Raw genomic sequence first — 17,639 nt, forward strand, 5'->3', positions numbered from 1 at the left:
TGGAACCAAGTGTGTAAGATTTTTTCAAGGAAAAGCTCTAACTTCTCTACTTACAATGGTGTTTAGTCACCCGGTAACCTGATGCAGTGACTTCAATGCAATGCGTGACCTTTTGGGGTGACATCAGAGGCTTGGGGCACGCTTCTAAAGAGCACTGCAAAAGGAAATGTTTTAAATGCTTTTTAACCCTTTAGGAAGCAGATGGGTGCAAAATTGTTGCATACTCTTAAAGCTTAACATTTACTTATATATAGTGTGTAATCTAGGTTACAAAATGATCACATATATCATCAAACACAATTTCACAGTGTCAATAGGTGAATACATATACAAACTTAGTATCTCAAAATACTCCATAACGAGATGCTCTGTTTAGATTTACAGACATCTACAAATTCAATTCCTCACTGAGAACACATTGTGGAATAAGCAAATCCTCTGATATAACCACTTAAAACTCAAACTTTCCTATAATTCTTATCTAAAATACCCTGCACCATTTGTCCAGTCTTGCCTCATTTCTTATCACACAAACCTACTCACCATTAAAGGGTCACTTCACCCATTTGCATTAAGCTTTGTATCTTTAGAAACCCAGTCATATTTTTGAATGGTCATGGTTTATTCCCTTATTTTCCCCTGAGATGGGAGAAATAAGGATTTAAGTGTTTTATTTCCTGCTTATCGTGACGTAAAAATCGTCATTTTGCGTCACGATAAGCAGGAAGTCACATTTCATTGAAATGTCAACAGACTACAATGATTAGCTCATTATTATTCAAGGGTGTGGCACCCACTCACCCACAGGCCTATTACAGATCAGTGGGTGGGACTTCACTTGCAGAACCTGAAATCAATATCCGCCATCTTGTTTGGAAGCTAAGCTAACAAGCCCCGTGGAGATATGAAGTTATGATAATGGAAGAAACTAAACATGATATGGAAGAAGAGGGTTTTTGAAAGTCTGCTGCTTGAATCCGATGTTCGTGGCTATCTTTACGAGCTGCGGTATAGTTTAGAGCAGCTGAGGCTGATGGAGGAGCAGGAGACGCCCGGACTGGGTCGAGCTCGGCGGCCTGCTGTTGCCTGTACTCTCGCTGCGTGTCACGGCCTACGGACACAGAGTCCGTCTGCTGCAGAGAATTTCAACGATGGCAATTTCTCCTGGAGGAAATCTCTGAATCAGACGAGCACACGGACGTTTGTGTTGTGATAGTTTCGCCTTCAGAACATCCAGGTATCATGCAGTAAATCACCATACAGAAATGAATACAAACGCGGAGTAATTCACTAAAGTTAATGTGTTTACAAATGTAACGTGAACGGGGTTTAATGTTGTGGGAAGAAAGAGGCATGAACCGGCGAACATTTAAACATTTTAATAGTAAAATGAACAAATAAAAAACGAAAGTAAGCCAGCGTTACACACAACAAAAACAAAACATAAAATCAGGCCCGTTTCTCTCTCGATCTGCCGTCGTCGCTCCCCATTTTATGCATTCGCTCCTTCGTGAGAGACGCACCGGCGCGTCTTTCATTATCACTCACGCCACCGGCCTCGCGCAGCGCGCCGTCCTCTTACATCCCTCGCCCTCGATCGTCCTGTTCGCCACAGCCAACTAACTAGACATTTTGTTTGAAATGAATTTCAAACTCTTACTCTGGTAACAGCTAATGTTAGCGTTGTAGACGGAAGAGTGTGTTTGCGTCTCTGTTTGCGCTGTTCCGGTGGGTGGGTTAGTGGGTGTGTCTTGCGGAGCTGTGCAATGTTGGGGAATTCTGGGAACTGTAGTTTTTTAACACAAAGGCGCCCCTTGGTTATTTTCTGTCTTTTCTCAGTCAAGAGGGCACCAAATTAAAAAATGATTTTACATTTCGACTACATATATGATCCACTTTCAATAAAGATTAATGTTGCAATGGGTGAAATGCTCCTTTAAGCCATCCCACTCACAAATAACTCCAAGTTTGTATAAAAAATGACCAAATGCAGTCTTTAGGGGGCCGGTTGCTATTATATGTAGAGAAACTAACAAAAAAAAGACACATTTAGTGTATGAATCAATGAGCTGAGCCACATTTCCAATGACCAATCATGTATGACGTAATTCAGCTAAAATACACACTGCTTGCTCAAACTATTATTTCCGATTGTATATTAACCACTGCAGATTGTATACTATTAAGTCTGAATGATACTCAATACATCAAGCAGAAATTAACCAATTCTCACTCTACTTACAACAACCACATAAACACAAATATAACAGCATAATAATGGTTCTTTTTTTCTTTCTTTTCTCTTTGGAATTTCTCAAGGCACTGGGGAGGAAGGAAGAAGGTAAAGACTTAAGGCTTTTTGAGAGAAGCGGATGGAAGGGGAAAGAAAACTGGCACAGAAATTAAAACCAGAAGGATAGCAGGAATAATCCCACATACAGAAAAACACTAGGCTCTCGAATCCCAACAGCCAGGCAGATAACAGCACTGAAGAAGGTCACAGAGGCCATAAGACACGTGTCCAAAGTAACTTCAGTCTGATCCTTTGATATTTGAGACAGTTCAGAACCGGTTCTTGGCAGTGCGTGCTGGGTTTCAGAGTTTTTACATGTCTGATGTGGAGCAGTGGAAGGTTCATCACCCCGACAAGTTAAATCATCTTCTGCTGAAGAGTGAACAGTTGAAGGTTTAAGATCATAGTCTGTTGGTGATGTTTCAGAAACGCTGACCAGTTTTGGCTTTTCTTGTTTGCTTGTTGGATGTTCTGAAGTACACATGGAAATTGTTTGGTCGTCAAGTTTTAAATCCTCATGGAGGGTCGCGTCGATAACACATGGATACAAAATAAATACTTCTTCTTGCTGAGGTTGCACGATTGCTAGTTTATCAGACATTTTTTGGATGAGTAAACTTTGGGTTTCTCTGTTCCGTCTTGTGGGACCTAAATGAGAGGGAGACAAACAGGAAGCCACTAAAACATCTGTTTCCTCGTCATCCGTCTTGGTGCTTTCCACCTCAACCGCCTTGGTGGTCTCGACTCGAAATATAGAGACAAGCTCTACTTTCTGTTCTTGAATTCCTTCCTTCAGAGTGTAGTGTAATTTTGACAGACTTAGCTTCGCCATACCTTCAGTTGGCGAAGGAGGCTGCTCGGCTTCTTCCAACATGTGGAAGTTAGTTCCTGTTTTATATTCTTCTATATTATGACTTGATTCTTCTATCATGTCTTCCAATGTACCCTCATTTTCCTCAATATCTTCCTTTTCCTTAACGTCCTTCATACCTTCTTCCTGGATATGTGGCGTATCTGGAATCCCAGCTAGTGATGGTTGGCCAAACTCGAAAGGCACTTGCACAAAGATCTCATGCTGGAAATCATCCGTCTGTGGATGAAGGGATTGATTTGGTTGATTGGAATCCTTAAATTCATCATTGGTTGTTTCTGGATCATCATAGCACTGGATGAGAACTGCAGGAAGTGAAAAGGACATGGATGGGACAACATTATAGACTTGATCTAGTGCCTCAGAGGACCGCTGGGTTGATTGTGATTGGGGGATGGATAGAATTAATGGCTGAAGTCCAGACTCTTCTGTTTGTGGTGAATTACTGGATGACATTGACTCGAGTGGAAGTTGTTCTCCGAAGGGAGTATCTGAAGGGAATAGAGAACATCCAGTCTTGGAGAAAATCCGGGTGGACTCTGGAGAACTGGACAAATTTTTGGCAGTCTACAAAAGAGTGGAAAAGCAAAAAAAAAAAAAAAGCCATTTCAAATAATTTATGAACTTTTAAGCAAGAATGTAAGTTGTAGGCATTAAACATTTGTTTGCAATTATGAATTAGAATTTTTACAGACTAACAAAAAGTGTAGGATGAATGGCACTTTAAATGTAATTGCTAGAGAAATTAGAAATCATTTTTTTGATTGCAAGTAGTTGGATAGTCAACAGTAAACTAATTTGCTAATGCATATTATTATCATTATTATTGACACCAGCACTACTAATATTAGTATTGTTTTCATCTGTTTAATGCATGCTGTTGTTTCAAACCATATCAGTTTGTTGATCATTAACTGGTAAAAAAAAAAGTAAAAAAGGATAATTTTATTAAAAAAAAGAGACAATTTAAATGAATATGGAGATGTCTATCACAGTTTTTACAGATTTTGACAAAAAAAGAGAAAAGGTTAAAACTCTAAAATGCTAAGTGCAAATGGGAAAGTGATTTGTGTTAGCATGAACCTTGTGCCAGTTCCCCTTAGCCTTTTTCACAAAAAATCATGCCAAAAAGGGAACATTGCACCAGTGAAAACAAAACCTTCAAAAGACTGTTCTGAATGTTTGAGACAAAATTACAAAAAAATTACAAAACAAAAAATGATCAAGGTGATGCAGATAATGCAAGATTGTTGTTTAGCTCTATAAATTTAGTCTGTTTAAACTTACATGGCAAACATGCAACAATACTGACAATATTTACATAGAACATACACAGAATTAAAGCAATACAATTTATACTGGTTATTTTTCACAGTTTTTTGTGGTAGTTTTGTGTTTACTTCAGTTAGGCAAGGTTTTTTCATTCCAAAGACTCCCAGCCAAAATGATCAATGAGAAAACAGCCCAGGAGCCCCCCAATGTTTATAAGATATTCCCATGTGGAAAATATCAGGAATTTCAATTTAGATTACACTACCTGAGTAAAATGATTATATAAATTAACATATGTAGTATAAACTAAGCTTATTGTTTTTTAAAACTGAAAACATACTCGGTAACTAACGTAACCTCGGTTCCCTGAGAGAAAAGGACTTTAGTCCAATGGCCGAGCGTCTCTGAACGCGTGATCAATCAACTGTCTTGGCGCTGAGTACGTCAGAGCGCGCCTAAATGGGCGTTGGCCTATGAATATTGCTCATTTCGGCCAAAATACCAGGTTTAAATCGACTGAAGCGACAGATCCTGCCAGATTGCAATAGTGCGTCAGGCAATACTCGTTTCCTTACTCTCAGGGAACCAAGGTTACGTTAGTAACCGAGTACGTCCCTTTTGTGAACGGTCACTTCGTATAGTGTGGCCAATTCAATATTTAGCTACGCAATATGAAGTGACCGTTCTCGATAGGGAACAAATACCTTCTACATAGTTGATCTAGATTTCATGTATAATGAGTCACGATACAGGATGCACCTTACATGCAACACAATGAATGGGTGACATTAGCAAGGCGTTAAATTAGCAAGTCACATTCACATTACCTAAGTTGATGCTGAAGCTTCAATGAGCTGTTCAGGTGGACAGATGAAAAGAATAACAATGTCAACAAAAACATATCTAATATTTGCTGGAGAATAGGTTAAATAATAATAATAGCTAATTGACAAAAATTACATTGTCAGCATGATACATTTATGAAAGAAAATACACTTAAATAGATTTTAAAATCAATTTTTTATATATTTTAACAGTAGTTCACAATTAAAGGGATAGTTTATACAAAAAAGTCTGTCTTCATTTACTCACCCTCACATCATACCAAACCTGTATGGCTTTCTTTCTTCTGTTGAAAATTTTGTTTTCTTTTTATAATTTATCAGTGTTTCTCAATTCATTTTTCAACAACATTTTTGTTGTGTTCAGTAGAAGAAAGAAAGTCATGCAGGTTAGGGATGCCAAATGACGACAGAATGCAAAATTTTGTGCAAACTATCCCTTAAGATCTCGGGTAAAGAAATAATAATGTGTCTGTCTATTTATTGTAATGGGTTGCCCACAGACCAGAAACCGAGATGGTGATGCTACAGTATGCTATTGTTATAAATACCAGATTCAGTTACTCAGAAACAGCTGCGAATCAACACACTACAAATAGACACAAGCAAGTGATTATTGGGACAGTGAAATGTCGGTGTGATTTTTTAACAAGCGAATTGAATTGTGTGAGTAAGCAGGTATGATGAAAACCGACATTATCAGTATTTTAGCTATTATTAAAAAGACAACTTAGTTTATATCAAGATTCTTGATTTATCTTTAGTCTAAATTGCTCTGAAACACTACAGCTTTGCATCTGCTGCAATAGTGACAGACAGAAATGAGTTCTCTTTCCCTTTTTCATTTTCTCAAAAATGAATTGTCAATATGCCTATTCAATATAATGCAAACAATTGAGAAAAAGCATGTGTAACAGTATATAGGAGCCTCCGGTCTTGTGACAGCAGCCTAAAAACCTGCTACAGTCTGGGTTTTTTTAATATTAATCGAACAACAAAGGACTACGAAGAAAAAAACAGTCACTATCCTTGACTGAATAACCTTAGTAACTTTAATAAGGATTAACCTATATTTAATTTACACAGACTATGGCATGTTATTTTATATTTGATTACTTTATTCAATTACGGTACCTGAAAAACAGTTAGACTAACCTGAATTTGTATGTTTGTTCTATTGTATTTATTGGTACTACTGCTCATCATTTGATTATTTGTTATTTTAAGTTGCATTGCTGATTAGAAGCTGCATAATCATTATTTTATAACTGATTGTACACTTTAAAAATATTTGAAAATTAGGCTCAATCCCAATTCACCCCTTGGCCCTATCCCTCCGTTTTGAGCGTTCACGTCTAGGGGTAGAGAGTCCCGATTCTTGTTGAGATCGAGGGATAAGGCGATTTTTCAGACGCACACTCCAAACGGAGGGCTAAACATTTAAATTTAGCGCCAGATAACACCACCATGCACTTTATTTACTCTTATAATAACACTAAAGTCATTTAAATTAAGAAATTGTATAATAAATGACCTTCCCGAATCAGAAAAGACATACATTTCGAGGAAGGAATGTTATAATAATCATGTTTCCTCAAAGATAAGAGCAGCTGTGCTGTTTGTCAGTCGATGGAGAAATCCTGTAAAAAACTCGGCAGAGCCATGATCGCCGCCGACTGATGACATATCGGGTTCATGAAGGGTTGTTCCATTTCGTAGGGGAATATTTCAACCCCATGGCCTTTGTAACTCTGTTTTAAAGACCAAGTAGTACACTTGAAAGCAAGGGGTGAATTGGGATTGAGCCTTATAAGAGTATGGCTAGTAGTTCTTGGTTACATGGGTCAAAAACAACGAATACAATTAGGCCTATTTTATTTATTTTATTACTTTTTCTGTGGAGGGGTCAGTGAAACTTTTGGTAAAAATTTGAGCCACTGACCCAACTGGGCTAGTAGAAAAAAATCCTTATCGTTGAGCCCTGCAAAGACTCACTGTAAGCGAGTCTAGACAGCATAGAGGTCAATGAGTTTTCCGACAGACCGCAACAAAAAAAATGTCGAAAAAAGGCTGCTACACCACATATGAAAACCGTCATGGAAATCTGGTAAAGGTTAGAGACAGAAGGGGAAACAATGTTTTGTTTAAACTTTTTTTTTTGGTATGTTTGTAATACACCATGTCTTTTTCCACCTGCTATCCAAGCAGAACTCAGAACGGGTGATAATAAAGCAAACTTCACTCACCTCGATGTCGATATCTGGCTGGACAATAGGCGGCTGTGCAAAAGAGGCTTGATTATCTGCTTCTTCACACTCAGTGCTGCTCAGATCTGCTGAAAAATAACAACTGAGGAATCAGAAGCATAAAACGACGAACCTGACATTTGTTTGTTTTATTTATCTCAAGATAAAAAAGCTAGTGGATCACATTATGACACTTAAAACATACCATCTCTTCCGTCATCAGAGTCCTTGTAACCAATGTCAGCTCTAAAAGGAAGACACACACATACACACCAAAACAATCATTCTTCAGCAGCACACATTGATAAACAGTTAATATTTGAAAAGTATAGAATTTAATCAGTTACAATTATTATATATACAAGACTATTAATTGTTAATTATAGAATGTTAGATATTTAAAGGAATTGTTCATCCAAAAAATTAAAACTGTCACCTTCATGTCGTTCTGAATTTGTCGTTCTAAACCTGAATTTTTTTCTGTGAAACATCAAAATTGAAACGTCTGTTTTTTGCCCAATCAATGGCAACTAAAACTGTTTGGTTACCAAAATTATTTAATATATTTTATTTTGTGTTCCACAGAAGACAGAAAGTCATACACGTGTGGAACTACATGAAGGTGAGTTAATAACGATTTTTTTCTTTTTTTGTTTTGTTGAACTATCCCTTTTAAAGCACAAGCATACTCCATTGGCCAGAGTTATTCTTGACTTCTCCATTAAATGGAAAATAACTGTGACCTCTGTGACATTTGTTACTATGGTAACATCGGACCGCCTCCAGAGCTATTGAGATATCTTTTCAGAGATGTGGGTGAAGACTGTCTAGTCCACACTCCCCCTTAAACCCCATGATAGATCCTATGATGGGATAAGGACCTGTCCAAATATTACACATGCGTTCTTGCATGTTACCAACATTTTTGCAGAGCATCCTGGTCAGATGTTCTGGGCATGTGACTTTGTAAAACTTTTCCACTTCATGATGTTGCGTTGCGTGAAGTGGTACAATTGGCATCCTCTTCTATGACCTTCTATTTGTAGCATGTTTGAGCAATGTAATAGAAACAAGACTTGACATTTGAGGAAAGGTTGTGAGCAAGACATGCGAGTCTGCTTGGAACGTAAGGTCGAAACTCATCTTCTGACTTTTATCACTTGACAAATCAGGAGTTCCATGACATTGTTGTGTCTAAAAAAGTTTTCATCTGGGTTCAGTCTTTTTTCCCCTCAAACTTTCTTTGTTGTTGTGTGTATCCCATCCCAGACAGAATGTGAAAGTGAAAATAATGGGTAAAAAGATTGTCTCCAAGCATACTGAGGGAACAGGCGTAGGTTTGTGTCTGCTTTTGTTGGTTTGTTGTGTCTCTACTGTGCAACCCCCACAGAAAAGTCAGAGGTAAGGTCTCAGTGCACTAGAGCTGAAAGCGACACCTGTCTTGTCCTATTTTCATCCGCCCTCCTCCTCACACACCCTTGAATGGCTGCCATTCTCAAAAGGGAGGGAGGGAGGGGGTGGGGAGACTGCAACCCCAAAACTCACACAATATACAGATGCTGTATAACATAGGCCCAGTATAATCCAAGATGACGTTATTAATCCATGTTGTTCCATCTTTAGCACCAGGATTTTTTAAAGTAAACATATGATCAAGATATTGAATAATTCCAATATTCATACACTGCAAAGGCTGCATGTAAATAGAACACGGATCGAGAGAATTATGCAGCAATTATGCAACTTAAAGTTTCAGTAACAACCTCACTAATTTTTGTTTTAAATATGAATGCAGAATCATTAAATCATTAATGCGAATTAGAGCCAGACCGATATTATCGGCCGATATTAAGCATTTTCCAAACTATCGGTATCGGCAGTTATAATGGCCGATAAATGAATATTTCAAAAATAAAATAAAAACGGACGAAACACGCTTGAACCATGTCATGAGTGTTGGAGTTGTATAGTTTGTCCACCAGAGGGCACTCTACATCGTTCCTGTTGGCAACATTCGTTGAGTTGGGCACGATACATACATTGCTTGAATAACAATTAAAAGAACATCCCCATCAGTTCTCTTAATTTAAATAAGCAGGACAAAATGTATGACTATAATGTCCAGTTAAAAAAAATAAAAAATAAATAAAATATCGGCCGATATATCGGAATATCAGATTTTAAAACCCAAAAATATTTGTATCGGCCTTCAAAATCCTTTATCGGTCGGGCTCTAATGTGAATCTAAAGTTATAAACGACACTGCCAGTCATAAGCTTCATTGATGCTGCTTCACTTGATACTAGGGCCCGGGGTGGCTTAGAGCATCATATTATAGTATTTTTTTATTTGGCATTGCTTTTTTGAAAGGCACAGAGTAATGCACTCTCTCGCTCCAGTATCTCTCAGAGCATGGTTTCTCTCACACAGGTAAGCAGGGAGTGGGGAATGCAAAACTTGGATTGGAGCTGTAGCGGAGGGATCACAGAAATGAGTGATTGTCTAAATATATCCGCTCCACTTATACATGGTGTTCCAGACAAGATTTTATTCTGCCCTTTGCTTGGCGACATTCAAATCTAAAAGCTAATTTTGTAGTTCTTTTTGCGCTCGGGTTCCTACCCAAAACCTGAAGTTACAAAGTGATAGTAAAAGCGATACAGACACCTTCAGGCTACGGCAGACATGTCATTCAACCTATTGTAAGTCGATGTACCATCTCAATGGGTTTTGGTAATATATTATAAAGGTTGGAAAGTTCCACAGTGTGGCTTTAAACGTATAATTTCATTGATTCTATCATTTCATATTTCCAAAATGTTACATAAAAAATGAATCTCATCACATTATCAAAGCTATCGTAATTGCAGTGTAAATGCATCCATGGCTCCTCTCTGCATTAACAGTCTGTGTAAATAATATCTAATGCCATTCAGAGTCAGCGTCTGCACGTCCCACATCTGCAGTGTGATAAATTGTATTTTCAATCATCAGATTCATTAACATTGTCACTCTACCTTAGATTTAATCAACCATGCTTTAGATGTAATCACTCTGTCTGTTTCTGCTAAGGTGTGTCTGCCAAATGGCCCATTCAGATGTATGGCCCACAGAAACTGATTGGTGTGAATGACAAAGAATCAGCATTGCTCAGAGTGGATTAGCATCTCCTGTGGGAGGTCCTAACAGGTTTCTATTCTTCTTTGGGTTAAGATTGTTGAAGGGTGACATGATAACATCACTGCTGAAGGACTGCTATAAATTCTTCTCCCCACGAGAACTGGTCAAGCTTACTTATTTTATGTATTGGAGAAATCCAATACATTGGCGAGCCACCGAAACCACTGCTCGGCAAACACCAAAATCTTGAAACTGATTTTATTTGCCTAGTAACAGCCCTATAGTAGTGCCTTATTAACTAAATTGACCAGTTAAACTTAAGAACTTATAGCCCACATTATGACGCATATAGCCTACTATTTAATAAAGTTTTTAAAAATGCCCCAGGAAATTAATTTATAGCGGAAATGTCACTTATGTATGGTAGGCCTAAACCTATATAGCCAAGTAAAATAAATCGTGATATAAGATTTTGTCCACATTGCCCATCTCATTTATTTCCTGTGACACCCGTCATGTCACGCCCACAAACCTCTTGCGTAGTGTTTGGTCTCACCACAAGGTGTCACTGTGCCCTCAAAGCTTCAGCACTGCCACTCTGAGCTCGAGCCTCGATTGCTATGTCTGAGGTAAAACAAGCCCCCTCATTAGCATACAGAGCAATAAATGTAACGAATGAGTTTTTTCCTCCGAAACCCGACTGTTGCGCACTTTCCGTTGACGGACAAAATCTTTTTACTGAACAATTATATTTTATTGTTTTGTTTGAAAGGTAAATTGCGCGGAAAAGGAATATTCCTTCTTGTTGTTAGAAGGTAACTTATAGGTTAACGTTACTCCTGACTGCTGGCTAAACAGAGATTTTAACAACAGCAGAGTGAGAGTTTACCTTTGTCACACAAGTCCATTCATTGACGCCCACTTACCGGTACCTGGGAGGTTTCAGGATTCCTTTCAACTCAGTTTTCTCCTCTGTGGTGGTCTGGGCTGTTTCGTCTTCATATGACTGTAGGAGAGTTACCGAATAATTCCTGCCAGAGTTGTTCGCCCAAAACTCTCCATCGGACGTCTCATAACGTACTACAAAATCAATACGCGCTCCGTTGAACAGGTACGGTGATGCGAAAGACAGCTTCACGGAGAACTTGTCCGTTTCTATGTCGTTGGAGCCCTGGACATACTCGCCTGGGTAATCATAGTGATTGATCCAACCGTCCATCGTGGAACGGACATAGACTGATTTGTGAAAAGAAATGTTGAGCACACGAATAATCACCACGAAGGCCAAAGGCTCATCAGGCACAGATGTCACGCTCTCCACTTCCAGCTTGTTGGTGTGGACAGCTTGCGAGAGCTCCGTTTCGGCGAGCACCTGGAACTCTGGCCAAACTCTGTAAGTGGGCTCGCGGTAGGCTTTTCGGTACCACGCTTCCTCTTCCTCCCATCTCGCATCGTCCTCCTCATCTGAATCAAACGGAACAAACGTTCTGACATCAAACAGCTCGGCTCCCGTGCTGTCTACGAACGACACTCTTCTGTCCGGCAACGCCAGGCGAATTCGCATGTACTCGGCGGTTTCATCGGCGATCGAGGAGCCTCGCTTTCTGGGAACAGGGGAAGACCTCGGTATTAGCCGGACGTCTTCCTCTGTTTCTTCCTCTTCTTCATCGTTACTGTTGTCTTCGGACCGCTCGACCTTCACCGTCTTGAAAAGACCCTCTTGTGAGGGGATAGTAAGGAAATTACCATCATTCCCCTGCGCCATTACGTCTGTTCCTGAGCCTCGTAAAACATGAAAGGTGCCGTTACTGCGATGGTGCGCGTTCGTCAGACCGAGCTGCCGTTCATGTGTCAACGGAGATCCGCGAGGGTCTCTCACCTCGTTTCGACCGAACTAGGCCTAAACTATTGACAGAAACGAGAACAACAATTTGGAGAGCATAGTGCACCGACACGAATGAGTGTCTAAATTTAGAATGAAGCGGCACGTCCATCGTTTCCCAGAGGTCAGGAGGAGGAAGATGGGCTCTGTTGATTATCCCTCCCCTCATCTCTTGTTGGTCGCTCCAAACCGCACACGCCCCCCAACACTGTTTTCAAATGTACAGACGCGCTCATTTGTTTGCTTGTAGTTTGTTGTGAGCATAAATATTGCAAAATACTATTGTCTGCTAATAACAATTAATATGCATATTCATTGTTATTGTTATTATAATTCATATGATATAATGATGATGACGATAATCATAAATTATCATAATCATCCATTTTATTTTTCAAATTTGTTGTTGATTATAATGATAACAAAGAACTTAAGGGGATAGTTCACCCAAAAATGGAAATTTTGTCGTTATTTACTTCAAGTTGTTCCGAACTTGTACAGTATGAGTTTTTCTTTCTTTCATATTGAACAGAAAAGAAGGATATTTCGAAGAATGTGGGCAACCAAACAGCCATGGACTCCATTGACTTCCATAGTAAATTCTGTCAAAAGACTGGCAGTGTTGTCTAACTTTAAATGTTCAGAAAACTGCCTGTATATATTTTAAAATTAAAAAGGAGATCCTTCCAGATATAATGGTGAAACATTACAAAATGTGCCAGATTTTGATATCTTGGAGTTATCTTAGACATTCATTTAACATTTGAAAAGCATAATTTAAAAAAATAGTGTGCGCAGGGACAACTCAACTTATAAATTTTAAACCTTTACTGAGTCAACTTTCAATGAAAGCTGCAAGAATTTATTTGCATTCTTTGATTTCCCCCCTCCCTTTTATTACTGTATCACAAGCAGTAAAATCTGCTCTTAGACCTTTATATACTTTATATAAAAGTGCTTTAAAAGGATTTGACAAGAAACCTAATAGATATCATTGTTTTATTATTCAAAATCACAATTTTTAAATTTTGACAGTTTTATTTTGTTTTATAACAGTTTTTTTAACGTACAAAATTGTTAGTAATCTTTCACCCTCATTTGTTTTTTTCACATACATTAAATATTAGAAAACAAGAGCTTTGACTGCAGATTTTTCTAAGAGCTATTAATAACTGGAATAATTTACCAATTAATATTAGTCAGTGTCCTAATGTTGTGCAGTTTAAGTTACGTTTAAATATGTGGTTAAAGTGTAAATTGCAGGTAAAATTTTTCATGGAGATAATGGAATGTGCTTATATAAAGATAGGAACCGAACCGCCCACAATTGTTTTTATGTTTTTTTTTATACCAAAATCCTACATATAATATGAAAAGTTGGTACGTTTTATAGTGGTTTTAAGCATGCCCCCTCCCTTCCACCAGCACTAGGCTGGGCATGACGTCATAAAAGGGATAAGTGCAAACAAAATTGAATCAAGACAAGCCGTTATGATGGTTAAAAAAGCATTTTGATTCCTCATTAATAAAAATTAATATTAAAGCACAGAAGTCCATTAGCTTGCCTACACTGACTGCACAGATTATACAGACAAACTTTTTGATCACAAAATCCAGTCATATGCAACTGCTCCATAAAAAAAAATAGAATAATCACTAAGATAATGAAATCTAATGGTGACAAAGAATAGCTGGCATATTCGATTACGGGCCATTGCTGTTTAAAGATATTGATTGGTAAGCTATTTTAACCCCTAGATGGAGCAATCAGTCTTGCTTAACATAGTGAAATCAATATGTGCAACAGGTTCAGCATTAGAGCTTTGGCTTGCTGTTCATATAGTCCGGGGATGGACGTAAACCCTTTTCGTCTAACCATGAATAACATTTAGTCCTTGAATTCTTATATTTTAACACAAGATATCTGCTTGTCAGCTACAAAGATCAGATACGATTATAAATATGACAAAACCTTAAGATTATAAAGCAGACTTCAAGAATAGATGTTTAATAAAAATAATTCCATTTTTGCAACCTACCTAATTAGTAAGTATTACATTATTGGTGTCTTTTGCATTAAGGCAGAGAAGAATGACAGCAAAAATCGAACAAACATTATACAGTTTGCCTCGTTTTAATCGTTTTAATATTGAAGTTGTTATTTGTATGTTTAAAATAACTCCATAGTTCATGGATGCTGCCTGCATCTAATAACTCATAGTCAAGACCACCTGACATTGTCTGCTTTTCATTTGCTTTAAAACTTACATTGTCTGTCTTAAAAAGAGATGCTTTGTGCTGCATTTTGACTGTGCTGACAGCTTTTTTCAAATTGTATTCTGAAACATCTTCCTTTTTTCTACTGTCTAGGCATGCTGAAACATCAAGAAAATAGGGAAAAAAAGTCTTCAATGGGGATCGGTTTTGTTACAACTCTCCCCACTTCTTTCAGGTATTGTTGTTGAACGAGGATAAGAAATAATATTGTTATGTTTATGATTATTATGATAATGCAATTATGATTTAAATGCATCCCCATATTTCCCTACAAACACAATTTCTATGATTAAAATATATAAATAAACAACTATGCAGACTTGGTTCAAAAATCACTTACAGCTTATGTCTCGATACTCTTGAGTGACATCAGGAACAAAGTGGGTATGTACTCCAGTGACTTGTGTTTTTACGACTAACCCTGTGTTAAGATTACACCTGCTTAAAGACACCTCAAGCATATGACCCCTTTCTTTAATCTTCAATCTTTTTTTATATTGTTAACCAGTTGGTTCTTTGCCCACCAAATGTTTTTCTTTTTCATTTGCTGACACAAAACTTGAATGAAGACTAGGAATAAGATATGGTATGAAACATGATGATGTTGTATAAGCCACATAGAGTTAAATAATAATGCAAAACATCCAACCTGGAAGTGGTTGAATGCTTTGTTTCATTATTTGTCTCGACAGGGTTTATATGACATCAAATGGTGTTTAATTCAGCAAGCAGAAATAGTTTTTTTTTTAAGTTGTAAATTAATGTAGAAAAGCAGAACGAGGTGCGATCATAGAAGATAAAGACTTTCAAAATTTATTGACAAAATAATGTTTTATATATAATAGTCTTTTCATAATCATTCTGCATTGATACCTTATACACTCCAACCAAATCAATAATTTATAGGAGCTGATAAGTTTAAAATATTAAGATAAATGGTTTGAATCTTTGAACATGAAACTGCATGTCCAAAAGAATGACCAGTTATCAAATGTTTTATATATGAATTGAAAAATTATTTTTAGTTTTTTAAATGTATAATTCTGACCCTATATAGTGTGTGTTTTTAATATGAATGTGCCTGTTGTTGAGACCTTCAAAAATGTTTTTAAGTTGTATAGTTTTGTACTATCAGAAAAGACTGTAAAAAAAAGTCTTGCAAGTCTACATACGGTATGTGCTTGGGAGTGCCATTATTGAAGAACAATTTGTTCAAAAACACTCAATAACCTTTTTCAACCACAGGATGAGGATGTTTTTTCCTGCGTTATTCTAATCGACACACATGCTATGTACATGTACATATGTTCGGTCTCCCCCCAGAACACGAATATAACGTCACACACCCTGCAAACGGACTTTCCAAACACGTAATGGGTTATTTTCTATGCAATCTCATTTTCCGGTGTTCCGGAATGGACTACACCTGGTTTTCATTTGAAAGTGGCGCAATATCCCGTATTTGGTTTAAGCACAGTGCAGAATTGTTATTTAATTTTTAATTTTATTTATTAGTTAAATGTGACTTGAAACATCATCGATGAAAATACGTTATCTTAGGCTATAAGATAAGTAGGATGTTTCCAAATTAAACAGCATGAATGAGGTGAAAGGCAGATATCTGTCAAAATGAAATTGGCTGAATCTTTTGCTTTCTTGTGGTTAAATGGACCAAGAGATGTTCGAGATTTATTTGGGCTTAGATTTAATAATTCTTACCAATACACATACAGTATGTGACCCCTAACAATGTACAATATGAAAGCCCTCAGTAAACACTCAGGGGGGAAAAATGCTGCAATGAAGAATTTCTAAAATAAGAAACAGAAACAACAAATGCCAAATCATTTCTGAAGAATTTTCAGAAGAACTTTGAAAAACGAGCAAGAAGGTGGCTGGGCGCACACTGTATTCAGCACACACTACAGAAGTCTATCAAAAAACTAATTCTGGATTGCATAGTGTAAAAAGGGCAAAGTTATTTAAAAACAAATGAACAGGAGCAAGATAGCCTGACTAGCAGTACTCTGTAAATGCACACATGTATATACAATATTAACTTACGCGCACACGCACACACACACACATACACCAACACCCTGTGAGGCATTTCCACTAAATGTCATGCTAAACATTATAAAAGGGGTGACCCGAACATTTCCAGAGCATTCGCCCTAATAATTGCTCTCTCACTCACATCTATCCAACACTCGCACCAACAGGTGAGTTCTTTTTTTACTTTCCTTCTTTTAACCTTGTTGTATTAAGTAGCTACTTGTTTGTTTTTTGGAATAAATATGGATTAATATATATTAAGTAGCTACTTGTTTGTTTTTTGGAATAAATATGGATTAATATATATGTTAATATAATATATGTCTTTTCAAAACTGTTTTTAAAATCTGTTTAGATTATGATTATTGAAAATCTCACATTGCATAATCAAATTTAGATCCATTTTGGTCAATTTTTAACACTCAAAATCTGCTTTCAGTTCGAAAGACAAGTGTTTTAATAATCATTAGATGTTTCAAAGCTAGATTCTTTTGCCCTCTGATTGGTTAAAATAATCACACACTTCTCAAACCAACCACTGAATTAATTGTATTTCATGTTACACATAAAATAGCATTGAAAATCAAGGTGGTGTGACAATTTACATACGGTTTACAGACAACACTGCATTATGCTGTAGTTTTTTGTTTAACCTGACAAACTAACACTGCTCAGCATAGGAAAAAGAGACGCGCAACCAAATGGTGTGCTTTCCTTTCCTAAAGTGCAGATGCAGATGAGGTCTGTGGATTTTACAAACTCAGTGTTTGGTTTTTCTTTC

At 37.3% G+C, this 17,639-nt stretch overlaps 2 protein-coding genes across 5 annotated transcripts in view; one reads left to right on the top strand and one right to left on the bottom strand.

Annotated features, from left to right (window-relative positions):
• ppp1r3f (protein phosphatase 1, regulatory subunit 3F) lies at positions 1-12,713 on the bottom strand. 2 transcript variants are annotated; one of them, XM_039678478.2, is made up of 4 exons: positions 11,571-12,713; positions 7,730-7,770; positions 7,525-7,610; positions 1-3,731 (listed from the first exon to the last, which is right to left on the bottom strand). In XM_039678478.2, exons 1-4 carry the CDS (start codon positions 12,407-12,409, stop codon positions 2,403-2,405), a joined length of 2,295 nt encoding a protein of 764 aa, XP_039534412.2. In that variant the 5' UTR covers positions 12,410-12,713; the 3' UTR covers positions 1-2,402. The 2 variants fall into 2 exon arrangements, with proteins under 2 accessions (XP_039534412.2, XP_039534403.2); XM_039678469.2 differs by having other exon boundaries at positions 7,525-7,613.
• The window catches only part of foxp3a (forkhead box P3a), a 17,215-nt gene continuing 11,480 nt past the window's right edge, over positions 11,905-17,639 (top strand). The window contains exons 1-2 of one of the 3 annotated variants that reach the window (XM_039678523.2): positions 11,905-12,037; positions 14,897-14,978. The gene's annotated coding sequence lies outside the window, so the exon portion shown is untranslated. Of the gene's footprint in view, positions 12,038-14,896; positions 14,979-16,878; positions 17,026-17,639 lie in introns of those variants that run through there. The other 2 variants (XM_039678530.2, XM_039678515.2) reach the window with 2 other exon arrangements.

Source organism: Pimephales promelas, chromosome 14 (genome assembly GCF_988280905.1).
Source record: "Pimephales promelas chromosome 14, fPimPro1.hap1.1, whole genome shotgun sequence".
Classification (NCBI taxonomy): Eukaryota; Metazoa; Chordata; class Actinopteri; order Cypriniformes; family Leuciscidae; genus Pimephales; species Pimephales promelas.

Excerpts from the sequence above, each read along its gene's own strand:
- ppp1r3f (XM_039678469.2), bottom strand. The coding sequence starts at position 12,409 with ATGGCGCAGGGGAATGATGGTAATTTCCTTACTATCCCCTCACAAGAG. Across the intron at positions 7,771-11,570 it reads CTGAAACCTCCCAGGTACCG|AGCTGACATTGGTTACAAGG; the intron begins GTAAGTGGGCGT and ends TCTTCCTTTTAG. Across the intron at positions 3,732-7,524 it reads AGCCAGATATCGACATCGAG|ACTGCCAAAAATTTGTCCAG; the intron begins GTGAGTGAAGTT and ends ACTCTTTTGTAG.